Source organism: Syngnathoides biaculeatus, chromosome 9, assembly GCF_019802595.1.
Source record: "Syngnathoides biaculeatus isolate LvHL_M chromosome 9, ASM1980259v1, whole genome shotgun sequence".
Taxonomy (NCBI): domain Eukaryota; kingdom Metazoa; phylum Chordata; class Actinopteri; order Syngnathiformes; family Syngnathidae; genus Syngnathoides; species Syngnathoides biaculeatus.
Window position 1 is genome coordinate 8171899 of NC_084648.1, and position 14732 is coordinate 8186630.

At 41.1% G+C, this 14732-nt stretch overlaps 2 protein-coding genes across 2 annotated transcripts; both read right to left on the reverse strand.

Moving 5' to 3' along the window:
- Window positions 1-530: 530 nt before the first annotated feature.
- On the reverse strand, window positions 531-6071 carry atf4a (activating transcription factor 4a). Its single transcript, XM_061829196.1, has 4 exons — window positions 5861-6071; window positions 4093-4254; window positions 3622-3906; window positions 531-1767 (listed from the first exon to the last, which is right to left on the reverse strand). The coding sequence occupies exons 2-4, from the start codon at window positions 4130-4132 to the stop codon at window positions 1016-1018; spliced, it is 1077 nt and encodes a 358-aa protein (XP_061685180.1). The 5' UTR covers window positions 4133-4254; window positions 5861-6071; the 3' UTR covers window positions 531-1015.
- Window positions 6072-8933: 2862 nt separating this feature from the next.
- rps19bp1 (ribosomal protein S19 binding protein 1) lies at window positions 8934-10697 on the reverse strand. Its single transcript, XM_061829882.1, has 4 exons — window positions 10493-10697; window positions 9854-10039; window positions 9532-9629; window positions 8934-9465 (listed from the first exon to the last, which is right to left on the reverse strand). Exons 1-4 carry the CDS (start codon window positions 10545-10547, stop codon window positions 9295-9297), a joined length of 510 nt encoding a protein of 169 aa, XP_061685866.1. The 5' UTR covers window positions 10548-10697; the 3' UTR covers window positions 8934-9294.
- Window positions 10698-14732: the final 4035 nt, after the last annotated feature.

A 14732-nucleotide genomic window follows, 5' to 3' on the forward strand; every position in this document is an offset into this window, starting at 1 on the left:
ACAATGCCGTTTGACGTTGGAATGCTTCAAATCAGCCAAGAAATGTGGAAGGAGGGAATTACATAACATCTCTCAAAGTGCATTTTAATGGACTGTAGTCAGTCATTTTCATAACATGTGAAAGTTTTGTAATGTGGAAACCATTTGAAGGTTGCTATGATTGGTTAGCACGTCCCTCCCCAGTTTAGAGGCCATGCGCTTATTAATCCAGTTTGCGGTATTCCTGTGGGGACATCCTGTTGTCATCGTGTTGCCTCCTCCTTCCCCCGCGGTCCTCAAAATATACACATGGTAAGTTAAAGAACTGCCCATGAGTGAATGTGAACAGATGTTTTTGTCCTCCCTGTGATTGGCTGGCAACCAGATGGGTTTTTTTTTTTTTTTTTTGGGTGGGGGCAGTCTACAATTTCTGAATCCACCCAATCTCTTGAAAAAGCGCAGAGGTCAGGGATACTCAGTCGCACGGTAATAAATCTCGTTTGCAATCAAACAAATCTCAGCCCGAAAATCTGAGAGCAGCCAGACAACAGTTGAGACTTGACAGATTAAAGTTTATTAGAAAAAGAGTGAGAGAAAGCCATTTGAGAGCATTTGTACAAGCAAGAGCGCGACAACTACAGGAACACGTCACATTAAATACACACTAAAAGACCGCCTACGTTGCGTTTTAAAGCTAAGAAATATGTACACACACACACACGCACGCACGGGCCTTAAGAAAACTCAAATAAACTTAAGAGGCCCTTTTCTGAACCAGAGGAAGGTCGCTATGGTGACTAGACAGATTCAAGGGTTTTAATGAGGGATTATGATTTTCGTTACTCTTCGCACAACAAATTCATGATGTTGGACTTTGGGGTGAAATTTCAGGATCAAATTACAGACTTGACCTTCATTTCGACCTTCTCATCCTGAACATTTCACCCCAAAGTCCAATTTTGCGGCGGACTCAACAGAGGACTTTGAGACGCAAGCACATCCAGATGATTGGTCAGACCGCCTTGTCATTTTCTTCTTATTTGGCACCCGCTCTCGTCTTTCCGTGGTGGTGCTTGCGGACCTCCTCCATCAGGTCCTTCAGGTACTGGATCTCGCGGCTGATGGCGTCGGCTCGCTCGGCCAGCTCTCGGTTCCTGGCCTCCAAGGCCTCGCGCTCCACGTTCAGCTGTTCCTGCTCCACGCGCTTCTTCTGGCGGTAGCGCGTGGCCGCCGTCTTGTTCTGCTCCATCTTTTTCAGCTTCTTCTCTACCACTTTGGGGGCACCGGACGACGACTTCACCTTGGATTTCGGGGACAGCGAGGAGGAAGCGGAAGGGAGTTGGGGTCTGGCATAGGGTTTGGCGTGCGGGGAGCTGGCGGAAGACTCGATGCCAGAGTCGCTGTCGCCGGATGGTGACGACGAGGCCTTGACGAAGACCTCCTCCGGCAGGAGCTCACGATCGGATAGGATGGCGGCGAGAGGCGACTTGGTGTCGGTCTCGCTCTCCGAGAATACCGGTGAGGGAGGCGGGGCCGGGGAGCAGGGCTCGGACTTCATGACCGCCGCCGTGCGAACAGCGGGCAGCTCCGCCTCCGGAGGCCCGACTTCAGGGGGGGCCACGCCGAAAGGCTCCAGGTCCAGATCCATGTGGCAGTGGAGGGAGGCCAGGAGGTCCCCTGGGGAAGCGGGGGACTCGTCCGACGAGCAGGAACCCATTAGAGACTCCAGGTCGAAGTCGCTGAGGTCGATCTTCTCCGACATCCAGTCCATCCCCGCGAAAGCGTCGTCTGCGGACAGGTCAGTCAAATCAAATGTATGCCACAGAAAAGTTGATTTTTTAATTCTACTTCAACACACTTCTAATATTCAAATTGTAAATTTAATGAAGGTTGATGCATATTTTTTTTAACAAATTGGACTTGCTTAAAAAAAAAAAAAAAAAAAACATTTGGCAGAAGCTGCTGCTCTTCATGAATGTGACTACTTTCAGAAATTTAAAAGAAACATTTTTTTCTGAACAAAATTGACTAATTTTGACCTTTTGGTACAAAAAAAAAAATTTAGGTGAGAAAAATGACATTTACGTTTTAGTCAAAATTAAAAATGAAATCTAAATTCGCTGTCAAAATTAACAGCTCTGAGGTTGCTTCAGGTTCACCTGCGTCAATCAATTATTCATAGATTAAAATTACATTTTACCATAAACTGATTACAAGTTAGTGACTTGTTTAATCAGCAAAATATCTGCAAATATAGTTAATTGCTGTCTGAATTAACATCAAATTTGTTCAATTTTTAAATAAAACAACGGCTCCAACATGATTGATCATCCACAGCTGAGTAGATTGACGATCAATTATTTTAATGAATTGGGACAGCTCAGCACTATCGAGTGAGGTTCTCCTTCGCGATCAAAAACTTTTGACGCTGTTCCCCGCAGACAGAACTTTGCTCACGTTTGTCCTTTTGAGTCTTGGAATGACTTAATTGACAAATTAGAAATGTAATTAATGGTTCAGCCCAACTGGAAAATGACACCAAGCGGGCCCCAGGAAGGAACACGACTTGCATTCCTTCTCTGCGATGGCATATACTACAAAGTTTTTTTTCTTTTCCTTCAATGAGGGAGTGGGTGGAGTGGGGTGGGGGTTTGACTGGCTTTTCTGGTCCAAGCAGTTGGTTTAAGCCACACCCCCCAAACGCTCTTTGATGTCGCACATGTTCCTGACGCTTTGAGTACTCCAGTTTAACCACGTCAACATGGAAGCAACGCTACGTAAAAACAATCAAACTTAATAACTTGATATTTTTAAACAAATCAGAAAATTATTTTTAGCTACAATCTTTGCACCCTTCTGATTATTTTTCCATTATTTTCATTTAATACTTTTTCCAATGGCGCACATTTGTAATCATCGTGAGTTAACTTTTAACCAACCAGTTTTTTTTTTTGGGGGGGGGGGGCGAGGGGGGGGGGAAACACCAGAAAATGTTAGAATTTTCAATGCCATTAAAACCTGATTTGTTTGGTCAGATTTTAATACTAATAAAGGACATACTGGAGATAATTATTGACAGATGTTTGGGTGGAAAAAAAAAAAACGTTCACCTAAAAAAATCCAATCCCTTTCCTGTTTAAATCCCAGAATCTTTGCAGTTTCCATTAACCATTTGATGGGGGGAAAAAAATAAAATAAATGAAATATTTTAAGTTAATTTTAACTTTTATAATATACTTTTTTAATATTTTTATGCCATGAAATAAATTAACCTAGATCAGAAAATTCAGTTTGAAACAAAAAACCTTCAAATGTAACAGAATTACACTTAATAGCTTTTAATGTTGTTTAAGCACTTTCAGAACTTTTAGAATTAACGTTCCATTTAATTATTGTACTTGCTATTAAATCAAGTTTAAAACCACATTTATATTTTACATTTCACCATTTTAAATATCTTTCACTTTACGTCTGAGTATAAATTCAATTTAACACATGTTTTTTTAATTTGCTACCTTAAATTAATTTGCTACCTTAATTAATTAAATTAATAACTCCATAATTCCATTTTGCCAGACTCCAAGATAAATTAATAATCCCTTAATAACTCCATAATTCCATTTTGCCAGAATCCATGCTTACCTTGGATGGGGTCCGCTTCCACGTGGGCGTGGAGCAGGTCGCCGGGAGCCAGCCAGGGCAGAGCGCTCACATCGGAGCCTGCCTTGGCTTCCCCAAAGGAGGGCAAAGAAGGGGAGGGGTGGCCGGGAGGAGGGGACACGGGCGACACCAAGGTACGGTCGGGGGACGGGGAGAGGAGTGGCGAGGCCGGGACCTCGCCCACCAGCGAGGAGGAGGGTGAAAGCGCTTCCTCTTCATCTTGGTCCAGAAGGGGCCCCATTGTGTCAGCCATCAGAAATGAGGGCCCTGAGGAACAGTTCATGCAAAATTAAAAATTCGTAACATTTGGGGAACAGGTGAACTGGAGTCCATGCCATCTGATTTTAGGAGAGGAAAAAAAATGGTGTACGTAGCGGCAATAAAAAAACAAAACAAATCCTTGACAGGCATATTTTGATGGGCGCCCGGGCCGGCGCCGACGGTGCCACCCACCTGAGCACAGGGCCTCCACGGCCTCCAATGCCAGAATCATGGCTGTCGTCGCTTGCGGTCAACGCTAAGGCGGGGAAAACGGAGTGCGCGTCGCTTCGGGAGTCGAGACGTTGGGTACTGCTGTCGTCTGCAGCAAAGCTGAGGGAGGTTGCCAGAAGAGACCTGCCCGGGAAAACAAACGGCCGTTTAAATCCTTCTTCTTTGGTGACTTCACAGAAAACTAAATCCGGATTCATCTCAAATTCGCACGTTTAAACATTTGCGCTGTGAAGGGGTTTTCTGTATGTATTTGTAACATAAATCGATTCTCAAAGGACATGGCACAAACCTTACTGTAGCATAATTGCACTAACATGAAAAGTCTTGTGATCCTTTTCCCTTACATTTCCATTTTTTAAATCCTCAGCGTTGCTCTATTTTCATTTTCCTTGGTTGGTTCTATAACACAAATGAGTTTGTGTGTGTGAAAATATCTGCTGTGACTAATTGTGAAGGATCCTTTTTAATTATGCGCCACAACTATGAAACACCCTTCATGAACATCTGTGAGCTGCTGCTCACATTTGCAGTAAAAATTCCCCCAGAGCAGACAAAAGTGCCAGTGAAATATATTGTGCTTCCGACAAATTAAATACTTGACGTGACTTTTTGTTCAGCAAGGAAGATGTGAAACCGATTGATTTGGCTTGAAATATTTTATCCGTTTATGATTAAAGGTCACCTTGTCTTTTTGTTTGTTACAAAGACTGAAACTAAATATGGTGCAAATCAGATTTTCTTCTCCCATGTGTATAACTTCCACTTATTAAATGTTGCATATTGTCAGACATTCTTCTGTAATGTTTTGCAGATGTAAGACTCTTTACCAAACATGAGGTGCTCTGAAATGATTCTCCATTTCCCTTTTTTAGGAGATAAAAGATATTTTTTATGCACATACGGTCCACCCAGCATCCATACGGACTTTACTCGTGACAGATGTGTGTATGCATCTCTTTACGTGCATAGGTGGCATTGGATCTGTTTGCCTTCCTTTTAATTATAAAAAACACTTTGTCATGTTAAATGGATAAAAAATGTAGTGTAAATAACGTGTTAATTTCTCTTATTGACTAACATTTATCTTAAATCCACTGGATTAAAACAAAAAAAAAAATTCTGCCATAACGCAAAGTAAAACTCGGCCTTCAAACCTCAAACAGGGGCGACTTTCATGTGAGTTTCTTGACGTCACAAACCACGCTTGACTGGCACGCGGGGGGATGGGATGCTTATTTGGGCCAATCCTTGGTCAGAGCGGCGTCACGTGACGTCAGCGCCGACTTACATTTCCTAATTTGGTCATGTCGCGGACCGGTGACCGCACCCCCCGGAAACCGAGGCCCCGCCATTTTCCCGTCAAGTAGTCCGCCTGGCAGACGTAGCTGCGCGCCATTTTGACCACGCCACGTTGTCAACTATTTTTGCGTGTGTCCAGAGACAAAAACTGGCGTCAAAACACATACCGGGCCCGACGCTTCGCAGGCAATTGACTGTCCGACATGTTTGACTTAGTTTGGCTGAGCTAGCGAGCCAAACACAACAGTTTTGAGGGGACAAAAAAAGTTGATCGCCTGGTGGGCGCGACTCCCTCCCACGACAAGTCCCAAAACCAGCACTGAACGGCCCAATGTATGTTAGAACGGAAGCGCGTTTCGTCGACAACAACTACAAAATGCGCCGCGCAATGAAGAAGCTCCCAAAAAGAAGGGGCGGAAAGTATACTTACGCCATTTTGCCAGAAATCGCCAGTGCAATTCGCCGACGCCCTGCCCGTTTGTTGCCGCTGCGATGTTTGCCGCCACCCGCCTTTAAACTGCCATGTTGACGGTTGGTAGCTGCCAGGAGTGAAGCCAAGGGAGCAGAAAACGAGCACGCACACACACACGGCGAATAGTGAGAGTCGGAGGTGCAGCGGCGGATATATTGCACCGAACCACTACCAAGCGTGTCCCTCCGCTGAAAAGGTGTGTTGACGATGAGTTAATTACAGCGCGGGTAAGCGGGGCTAGTTCATCACACCTCTTTGTCAGTAGAGTCTTGCTGCCGGATCGTAATGGTCAACAAAACAGGCGTCCCTCGGCTGTTATTGTTTTATGATTGGTTGAAAGGCAACGTTGAAATGTCGGTTAAATAAGAAACGTCAACATTAGTCTGGAGGAAGACACCATAACAGTGACATGCTGCTACCAAATATAAATACTCTAGTTCGTATTATATTCATACGTACACGACTCGTGTACACACTGCATGAGAATTGTTATTTTGTTTTGTTGTTCCGTTTTGTTTACAATTTTATTCAAAAGGCTCGACATCAACTTAAAGTTGTTGCTTCTTCTGTTGTGGGAACTGTTATCAGATTTCATTTAACCCATTCATGGGTAGGGTGGCAATTGTTTGCCTCATTGAGATTAAAGTCTCCTAACAGGCCACAATCAACGAAATAACACTTCTTTTTCGTTTATGGTTAAGTTATATGATAACTTGAGGCAGCCATGCTGGGTCAGGAAGGACGGGGAAATAACGCCGTCCTAACTTTGACCAATGAGTTATCCTTTCGTGATACAAAATTATGGCTTCAGATCAAAACACTTAAATATTTTGTTATACTGAAGGATATAATGCGTCAAAATCGTGATGTCCCAAAAATGGGACGCTGCCCACGAATGGGTTAATTGATCATTCTTTTTTGGAGATTATATTCTGGTTTGATGAAAGTAAAAGTGAATTTTGGATGCCATAATGCACACCATGTTTGGAGGAGAAATGGCACTGCACATCAGCCTAAAAATGCTACACCTGGAGTGAAGTTCGGAAGTGGGAACATGAGAGTGGGGCTGCTTTTCAGCAAATGGTACTGGTAAACTTCACATAATTGACCCCTCTGTGGATATTGCGCAATCCGCGTCACTGACCAATCAGAGGCCAGAGATCTGCATAGACCAAAGCCCGTTTTTGCTTCCGCCATTTTCTCTGACAACATTGAATGGTCCAGTATAGGTTTAGTTAGCGTTTTATTGCGTATTTTGGTTATTTAACAAAAAATATGGTTAAGAGGTGTAGTCACGGACTTTGTAATAGTGACGACAGGTATCCTGAAAGGCTAGTTGGTGGAGTTCGATTCGTACCCTTTCCAAAACCGAAGACCCAGTACGAAAAATGCCTTCGATGGATCAAACTTTGTGGAAGACCGCATCATAAACTAAATCCATCTAATATAAACCGGAACACATACGTTTGCACGAAGGTATGCCCTATATTTGATTTTCAATAGATCTCTCGTATAAATGAATTTGAAGTTCTTCGCTAGCATAACACTGCTGCGTGTCAACGATTGACACACTTATTGTTTGTTGAGCGATATTTAGCGATGATCGGACTGCACAAACGTATTGATTTCTTGCTGGCTCGCGGCCAGAAGCTTAACCAGACGGTGTTTGCACGAAGATATGCCCTAAATTTGATTTTTAATAGTATAAATGAATGAGACGTTCTCCGCTAGCATAACATTGCTACGTGTGAATGATTGAATGAAATCAGAAGCATGGCGTCTCTCTCAGTTAAGAATGTATTGTATTGTATTTGCCATTTTTACCGTTTGTCTTACGTCAGCGCACGTGGCGTGACGTCACTTCAGGAGGCGTGGTTAAGTGCCCTGTACGGAGGGGTCAATTGACTGCAGGATCAGTGGCAAAAGGTAGCGGGACATACTTGACAAAATTTATCGCCAAAATGAAACGAGGGTGGCGATTTCAGCAAGCTCATGATCCAAAACATACTGCCAAGGTAACTCAATTGGTATCAAAGAAAAAAAAAAAGCTACTTGGATGGCCCAACCAATCACCCGACCTAAATCCAATCAAAAATCTATGGAAAGAACTGAAACTAAAGGTCAGTTAATATGCCCAGGGTAATTTTGAATTATTCTTATGTGGAGAACTGGGCCAAAATCACACCAGAATAATGAATGTTTCTCCATACAGGAGGCAACTTGTTGCAATATGTTATGAACAAAGTATTAAATACCAGTTGGTGTCTTCAATACTATTCCTCTGTTTTATTCCACTTTTCTACACATAATTTAAATTCTGATCTCATTTGTTCTACTTTATTTGAATCTGTGGAGTATTTGGGTTGTTACCAGCATCTGGTGAAATTCTCACGTCAATAGCACCTTTGGAAATGTATTTAGTGACAAAGATGGCAACGTGTTAAATACTTTTTAAGGTGCTGTGAGCACAACTAACGCCACTTACTTTTGACCCTCAAGTCCCTGAAATATTTTGTTTTCGTGCTTAAACATCAATTAATAAGGGCGTAAATCATAACATTTGAGGAAACAGAATTTCTCATTTTCCATTGAGCCCAGTGTAGGGACCGGTGGAGTACTATACACCCTGCTGGTCGATAGTTGTTACTACACTATTGTCCTCCGGTCTAGATGTTTTGTGGCGTAATGTGCCCGCTTCACCCATGTAGTAAAATAAGTAATATAATAAACTGTTTGCCATATCACAGTGGGACAGAGGAGCCAAATATTATACTCAAGTAAGAATACTCTTACTTTAGAAAAATATGACTCAAGTACAAGTAAAAAGTAATCATTCAAATGTGAACTCAAGTACTCAATGAATAGTCAGACTAATGTCACAGTTCATTTATTTTTTAAGTCAGAGCATGAACGTCAAATTTAAAAAAAACCCAAAATATATAGATATGTGGGAGTCACCACACACCTGCCACCATTTAAATTTTTAACTGTCCAAAAAACAAAACCTCACCCACTGGGCCCAACAGAAATAATGATTTGCTTTATTCAATTTAATGACTGGATGGAGAAGCTGTTTCCTGACCAGACTGTGTGTGCACAGAACACTGATAGTGAGAGTGTTGCCATATCCACTGCCAAAACAACAATAGAAATATTTTACAACTTAGTGCAAGGCTGTGTTTTCAATTTAATGTAATCACTAGAAGTGGGAACTTTTTTGTTCTGTCAAGTTTTTGGCTAATTAAAATATCTAAATAGCTCTGAATTCCAATAAAATCCCAACTATACAGCATTTAACATTGGATTTGTTTTTGTTTTGTTTTTTAATCAATGGAACGTTTATGTCAGACGTGAACAAAATATAGTCCTTAAAAAAAGTTTATTCTGACGGTTCAATGTTTTTTCAGGGGAAACTTTTTTTCTTCCACAGTCCGGCCAAAATATTCCTTTTGAAACTGCTGGAACTCCTCCTCCGTGAACACCGACTTCTTCTCTTTGGGCTTCTTAGCGTTAGGATGGTCACGGCGATGGCGGGATTGTCTTCCCACGTTGTGGTTCTGGATCTGTGGGCAGCCCCAGACGAAGCGGTAATCATTTACACAACACAAACGTCTGAGCGGACCTCTCACCTTCAAGGTATCCGAAATCGTTGCCTTAGCCTCGGTTCTCAAGAAATATTTGAGGTTGGCCTCCATCTGATTTTTCTTTTTTTGCTCCCGGAACTCGTCTAGTATAATTCACATTCAAAAAAAAAAAAAAAAAAAGACAGAAACATAAAATTAACAATGTCAAAAAAAGATCACTTAGAACAATGAAGGCAAATTAAGACAACACTGGCAAGACAAAGGGGGAGGGGGGGGGTGTACGCATTTTACTATAATGACATTCAATCCAGCTCGGTTTTCCATCTTTATTAGTATGATCGGAGAACCGGGATTGGCCCAAACTGACCGAGGGCGCACTTGATCCGCTTGTCTTTGACCGTAGCTTTGCTCTTGCCGGGTCCGAGCCGCCCCTGCAGCCTCTTCACCTGCCGGGTGACGCCCTGGCGGTTGGTGCTCACCAGGGCCTTCGCTGCTGCTAAATTGGGTGTCACCGACTGTCGCTGCTTCTTCTTCTTCTTGGCCTTATTGTCACCTGGGAGGAAACACGGCACCGGTGCTACTTGTTTGGAATGCGTGGTGACTCGAATTAGCACGCGACAAGAGCTGCAAAATTTGTCAATTTGATATAAAATTACGTGATTTTAACCACTATTTGCATGACAGCAACAGCAATTGCCTCATACTCAACTTTAAAGGAAATTCATAACATGCTCAGAAGATGTCTGGGTTGACAAACTATTTTTTCACAAATATGTTTTCCCCAGCTGCAAAATTGTGGCCTCTCGTCGAAGTCATAACATTTTAACTACAACGGAAATATGAAGCTGCAATATATGACGCTGAACCGGCCCGTCTTAAATTTTTGCTATTTAAATACAACACTGATCGGAAACGTTAGTGTTTTCAATTACAGCGATGAATGGTATTGAATCATTGCTGCTAACGTTAGCTCCGGCAAATGGCCGGAAATGGGGTTAAAACATACTTTTAATGTCGTTGCTCAGCAGCTCCAGTCCCCTCCTGACCAACGACGCGGACATCTCGAACTATTCCAGGTCGCGTTTTCCCCGGAAATCTAAACTAAACTAGTTTAAAGGTAAGAATAAAATGACAAACTGAACATGTGGACTCGTGAGCATTTATATCAACATCCGGTTAGCTCTTGTTGCGCGTCGATTCTAATGGAGCCGGGCGGAGCAAAGCTGCAATATAATTGTTCCTACAGAGAAACATCGACGAATATGTTTATAAACCCAAGATTATACGTACAAATTATAAAAATGAACATAATATTTAAAGTGTTTAATTTTATATCAGCATTTGGTATTTTTTCTTCACCTAATTGTTCTTATGAAATTCCGAATTTTATGTGAAAAAATATAGCGCCATAAATTTTTACTTTATCTTGAAGATGTTATTTTATTCCATCGAAATTGAAGTTGTTTTATGGCTACCAAATGGTAACAGAAGCTACATTTTGTTTATTTCTTTTTAATGGCCCTTGCCACGTCCCGACGTATTTTTATTTTTTTTTTCTGAATGACTTTTTAAAAATTATTGTGCTATTTCTGACAAAATAATTGTCATAATGGCGCATGTGTGTTTATAATTGCTATCCGTAGGCAGTGTTGAGCTAACCAGAACCAGTCACGTGATGGTATGTTTTATATATAATAATGTGTTTAAAAAATACCTTCCTTGGGGTAATAAAACACATTTTAATTGATGGTTTATTTGCAGTGTTCAACTAACATGTAGGAGTTTACTGTATCATTTAGTTACAGTAAGTTTTGGGCTATCTGGCGAACAAACTGTGTAAAATGTGATCAAAGCAACACCATGCTGCAGTAAATAAAACATGCAGTATCCACTTAAATAATATTGCGTTATGGTACGTTTTAGTGCATACTGCTAACAAATGGGGGAAACAAAGTGATCAAACAATCCAACCAGAAAGAGACACGTTTGTATCAAATTTCCAAACAAACACATAATGTTGCGTTTTAACAAAATGGGATTAAAACAAGACCTTCCTTGAGGTATTCAAAATTGTTTTCATTGATCGTTTAGCTACACGGTATTGGCCTATCAGGCGGGAGGATACAAACAAGCAATCAAAACAAAATGTTGCTTGAGACAATAAAAATAAAAGTGCATCTTGGGAGAAAAAGGCCTTTGATATTTTATCATGTAGTAGCAGCCAGGAAAGATAAGAGATTTCATGGAGGCGGGGAACAGAGGACAGTACACGCTAACTTTATTGGCACACGCACACACACACAAGGTTGGAATTTGAGGTTGTGTCTTTTGTGTGAGTTCATCTGATAAAGAAGACAATTGTGTTTTTCACCCATTTTTTTTCTTCACAATGTTTAAAATGGATTTAAAACAATGAAAATGTGAATATGTATTAAGTGCAGCTATTCATCTTGAAAGAATAAAAAGAGAATAAAATATAATGCATTCTTCTTCTTATCATCATTATTATTATTATTATATAGAGGCGTTACCAATATTTTCGTCGCCTGGTTGGTGAATTTCAGGTGCCCACTAAAGGGCAGCAGAGTGCTCAGTTCACCATTTTGAATTTGCAGGAAAACTGCTACAGAAATGATAAATACAACTAAATAATCATCAATAGTGTTATGTAATATTACAACTATCTCATATTCATTTAAATAGAGATAAAGTATTGGATAACCACTATATTTTGCTGGTGAATAAATCATAAGGTGGAAATAACGCCTACACATCCTAATAAAATTGCAGAAAACCACTCCATACAGTAACCTATTTATTGTGTTAAATACTATGGATGGATAAAACACATGTAAGTTTCTGACAACATTTTTGATATTTGCTACTAAAATGACTCATGGCAGCAAAGAGTGTAGACTAATATTACTAAGCTGTCAAATGATCCCAAATTGTGTTAAAATAATATTCCTCATGTATCAAATTCAAATAAGTAAATGCATATGTTTGCTCCTAAATAATAACACATAAAAAAAACATAATGTCATGTGATAAAATGTATTATCATTCAAAAATAATAAATGAAATAATTGAGGCCCCCGTAGCTCAGTGGTTAGAGCACTGGTTTGGAAAACAAGGGGTTGTGGGTTCATATCCCTTTGGGGCCTCCACTCCCTGAGAAGGGTTGGGTCAGGAAGGGCATCCGGCGTAAAAATTGTGCCAAACGACACGCTGTGGTGACCCCGAAAGGGACAAGCCGAAAGAAACTTGCTTAATAAATAAAAATAATTGAAACTTAGAAATAATTCCAAAATGCTATGTCTGCAGGTCAATATAACAAAATAAAGCAGGATATCTCTCAAATCAGTACAACAAAAACAAAAGAGGAAAAAAAGAACAGAGATCGGACCTTTTTTTGCTCATTAGGTCCAATGAAAAATATGCAAATGGAATGATAAAAGTTGGTCAGATGCTATGATACAGTTTGAAATGAAAAGCAGGTGGGTTTCTGTTCACGTTGGAAGGGAATTTCCAATGTCAACATTTTTTGCCTTAAAGCAGAAACGATCCACAGAAAGCAACATGGGGAAAATCACCAGATGACAAAATCTCCTGCAGTTGCCTTTGAACAGGTTTGAGGAGGCCTTGCTCTTTTCCTTTTACAGTCAAGTATTTGAACACCCTGCTATTTTGCAAGTTCTCCCACTTAGAAATCCTGGAGGGGTCTGAAATTTTCATCATAGGTGCATGTCCACTGTGAGAGAGATAATCTAAAAAGAAAAATCCAGAAATCACAATGTATGATTATTTTTTTTAACGATTTATTTGTGTGATACAGCTGCAAATGAGTATTTGAACACCTGAGGAAACCAATGCTCATATTTGGTACTGTAGCCTTTGTTTGCAATTAGAGGTCAAATGTTGCCTGTAGTTGTTCACCAGGTTTGCACACACTGCAGGAGAGATTTTGGCCCACTCCTCCACAGAGATCTTCTCTAGATCAGACAGGTTTCTGGGCTGTCACTAAGAAACAAGGAGTTTCAGCTCCCTCCAAAGAATTTCTATTGGGTTTAGGTCTGGAGACTGGGTAGGCCACGCCAGAACCTTGATATGCTTCTTACGTAGCCACTCCTTGGTTTTCCTGGCTGTGTTCTTCGGGTCATTGTCATGTTGAAAGAGACCCAGCCATGACCCATCTTCAATGCTCTGACTGAGGGAAAGAGGTTGTTCCCCCAAATCTCACAATACATGGCCGTGGTCATCCTCTCCTTAGTACACTGCAGTCATCCTGTCCCATGTGCAGTAAAACACCCCCAAAGCATGATGCTACAACCCCCATGCTTCACAGTAGGGATGGTGTTCTTGGGATGAAACTCATCATTCATCTTCCTCCAGTCGAATTATGACGAAAAAGTTAAATTTTCTGACCAACAAAGCTTTCTCCCAAGATTCCTCTGTATCATCCAAATGGTCATTGGCAAACTTAAGACAGGCCTTGACGTCCTGGTTTAAGGAGGGGAACCCTCCGTGCCATGCATGATTCCAAACCATGACATCTTAGTGTAACACCAACAGTCACCTTGGAAACGTTGGTCCCAGCTCTTTTCAGGTCATTGACCAAGACCTGTCGCGTAGTCCTGGGCTGATACCTCATATCTTGCATGGGGCTCCACTCCGATTGAGATTGATCGTCATGTTTAACTTCTTTCATTTTCTAATGATTGCCCCAACAGTGGACCTTTTTTCACCAAGCTGCTTGGCAATTTCTTGCCCTTTCCAGGCGTGTGGAGTTGTACAATTTTGTCTCTGGTGTATTTGGACAGCATTTTGGTCTTGGCCATGTTACAAGTTGGAGTATTACTGATTGTATGGGGTGGACAGGTGTCTTTATGCAGGTGACGACCTGACACAGTTACATCTGATTCAGGATAATACATGGAGTTGAGGTGGACTTTTAAAGGCAGACTAACGGGTCTTTGAAGGTCAGAATTCTCGCTGATAGACAGGTGTTCAAATACTTATTTGCAGCTGTATCACACAAATAAATCATTAAAAAAATCATACACTGTGATTTCTGGATTATTCTTTTTAGATTATCTCTCTCACAGTGGAGATGCACCTACGATGAAAATTTCAGACCCCTCCATGATTTCTAAGTGGGAGAACTTGCAATATAGCAGGGTGTTCAAATACTTATTTGCTTCATTGTATTCTAACATTTAAGAATTGTATTGACCTGTCAGTGATAA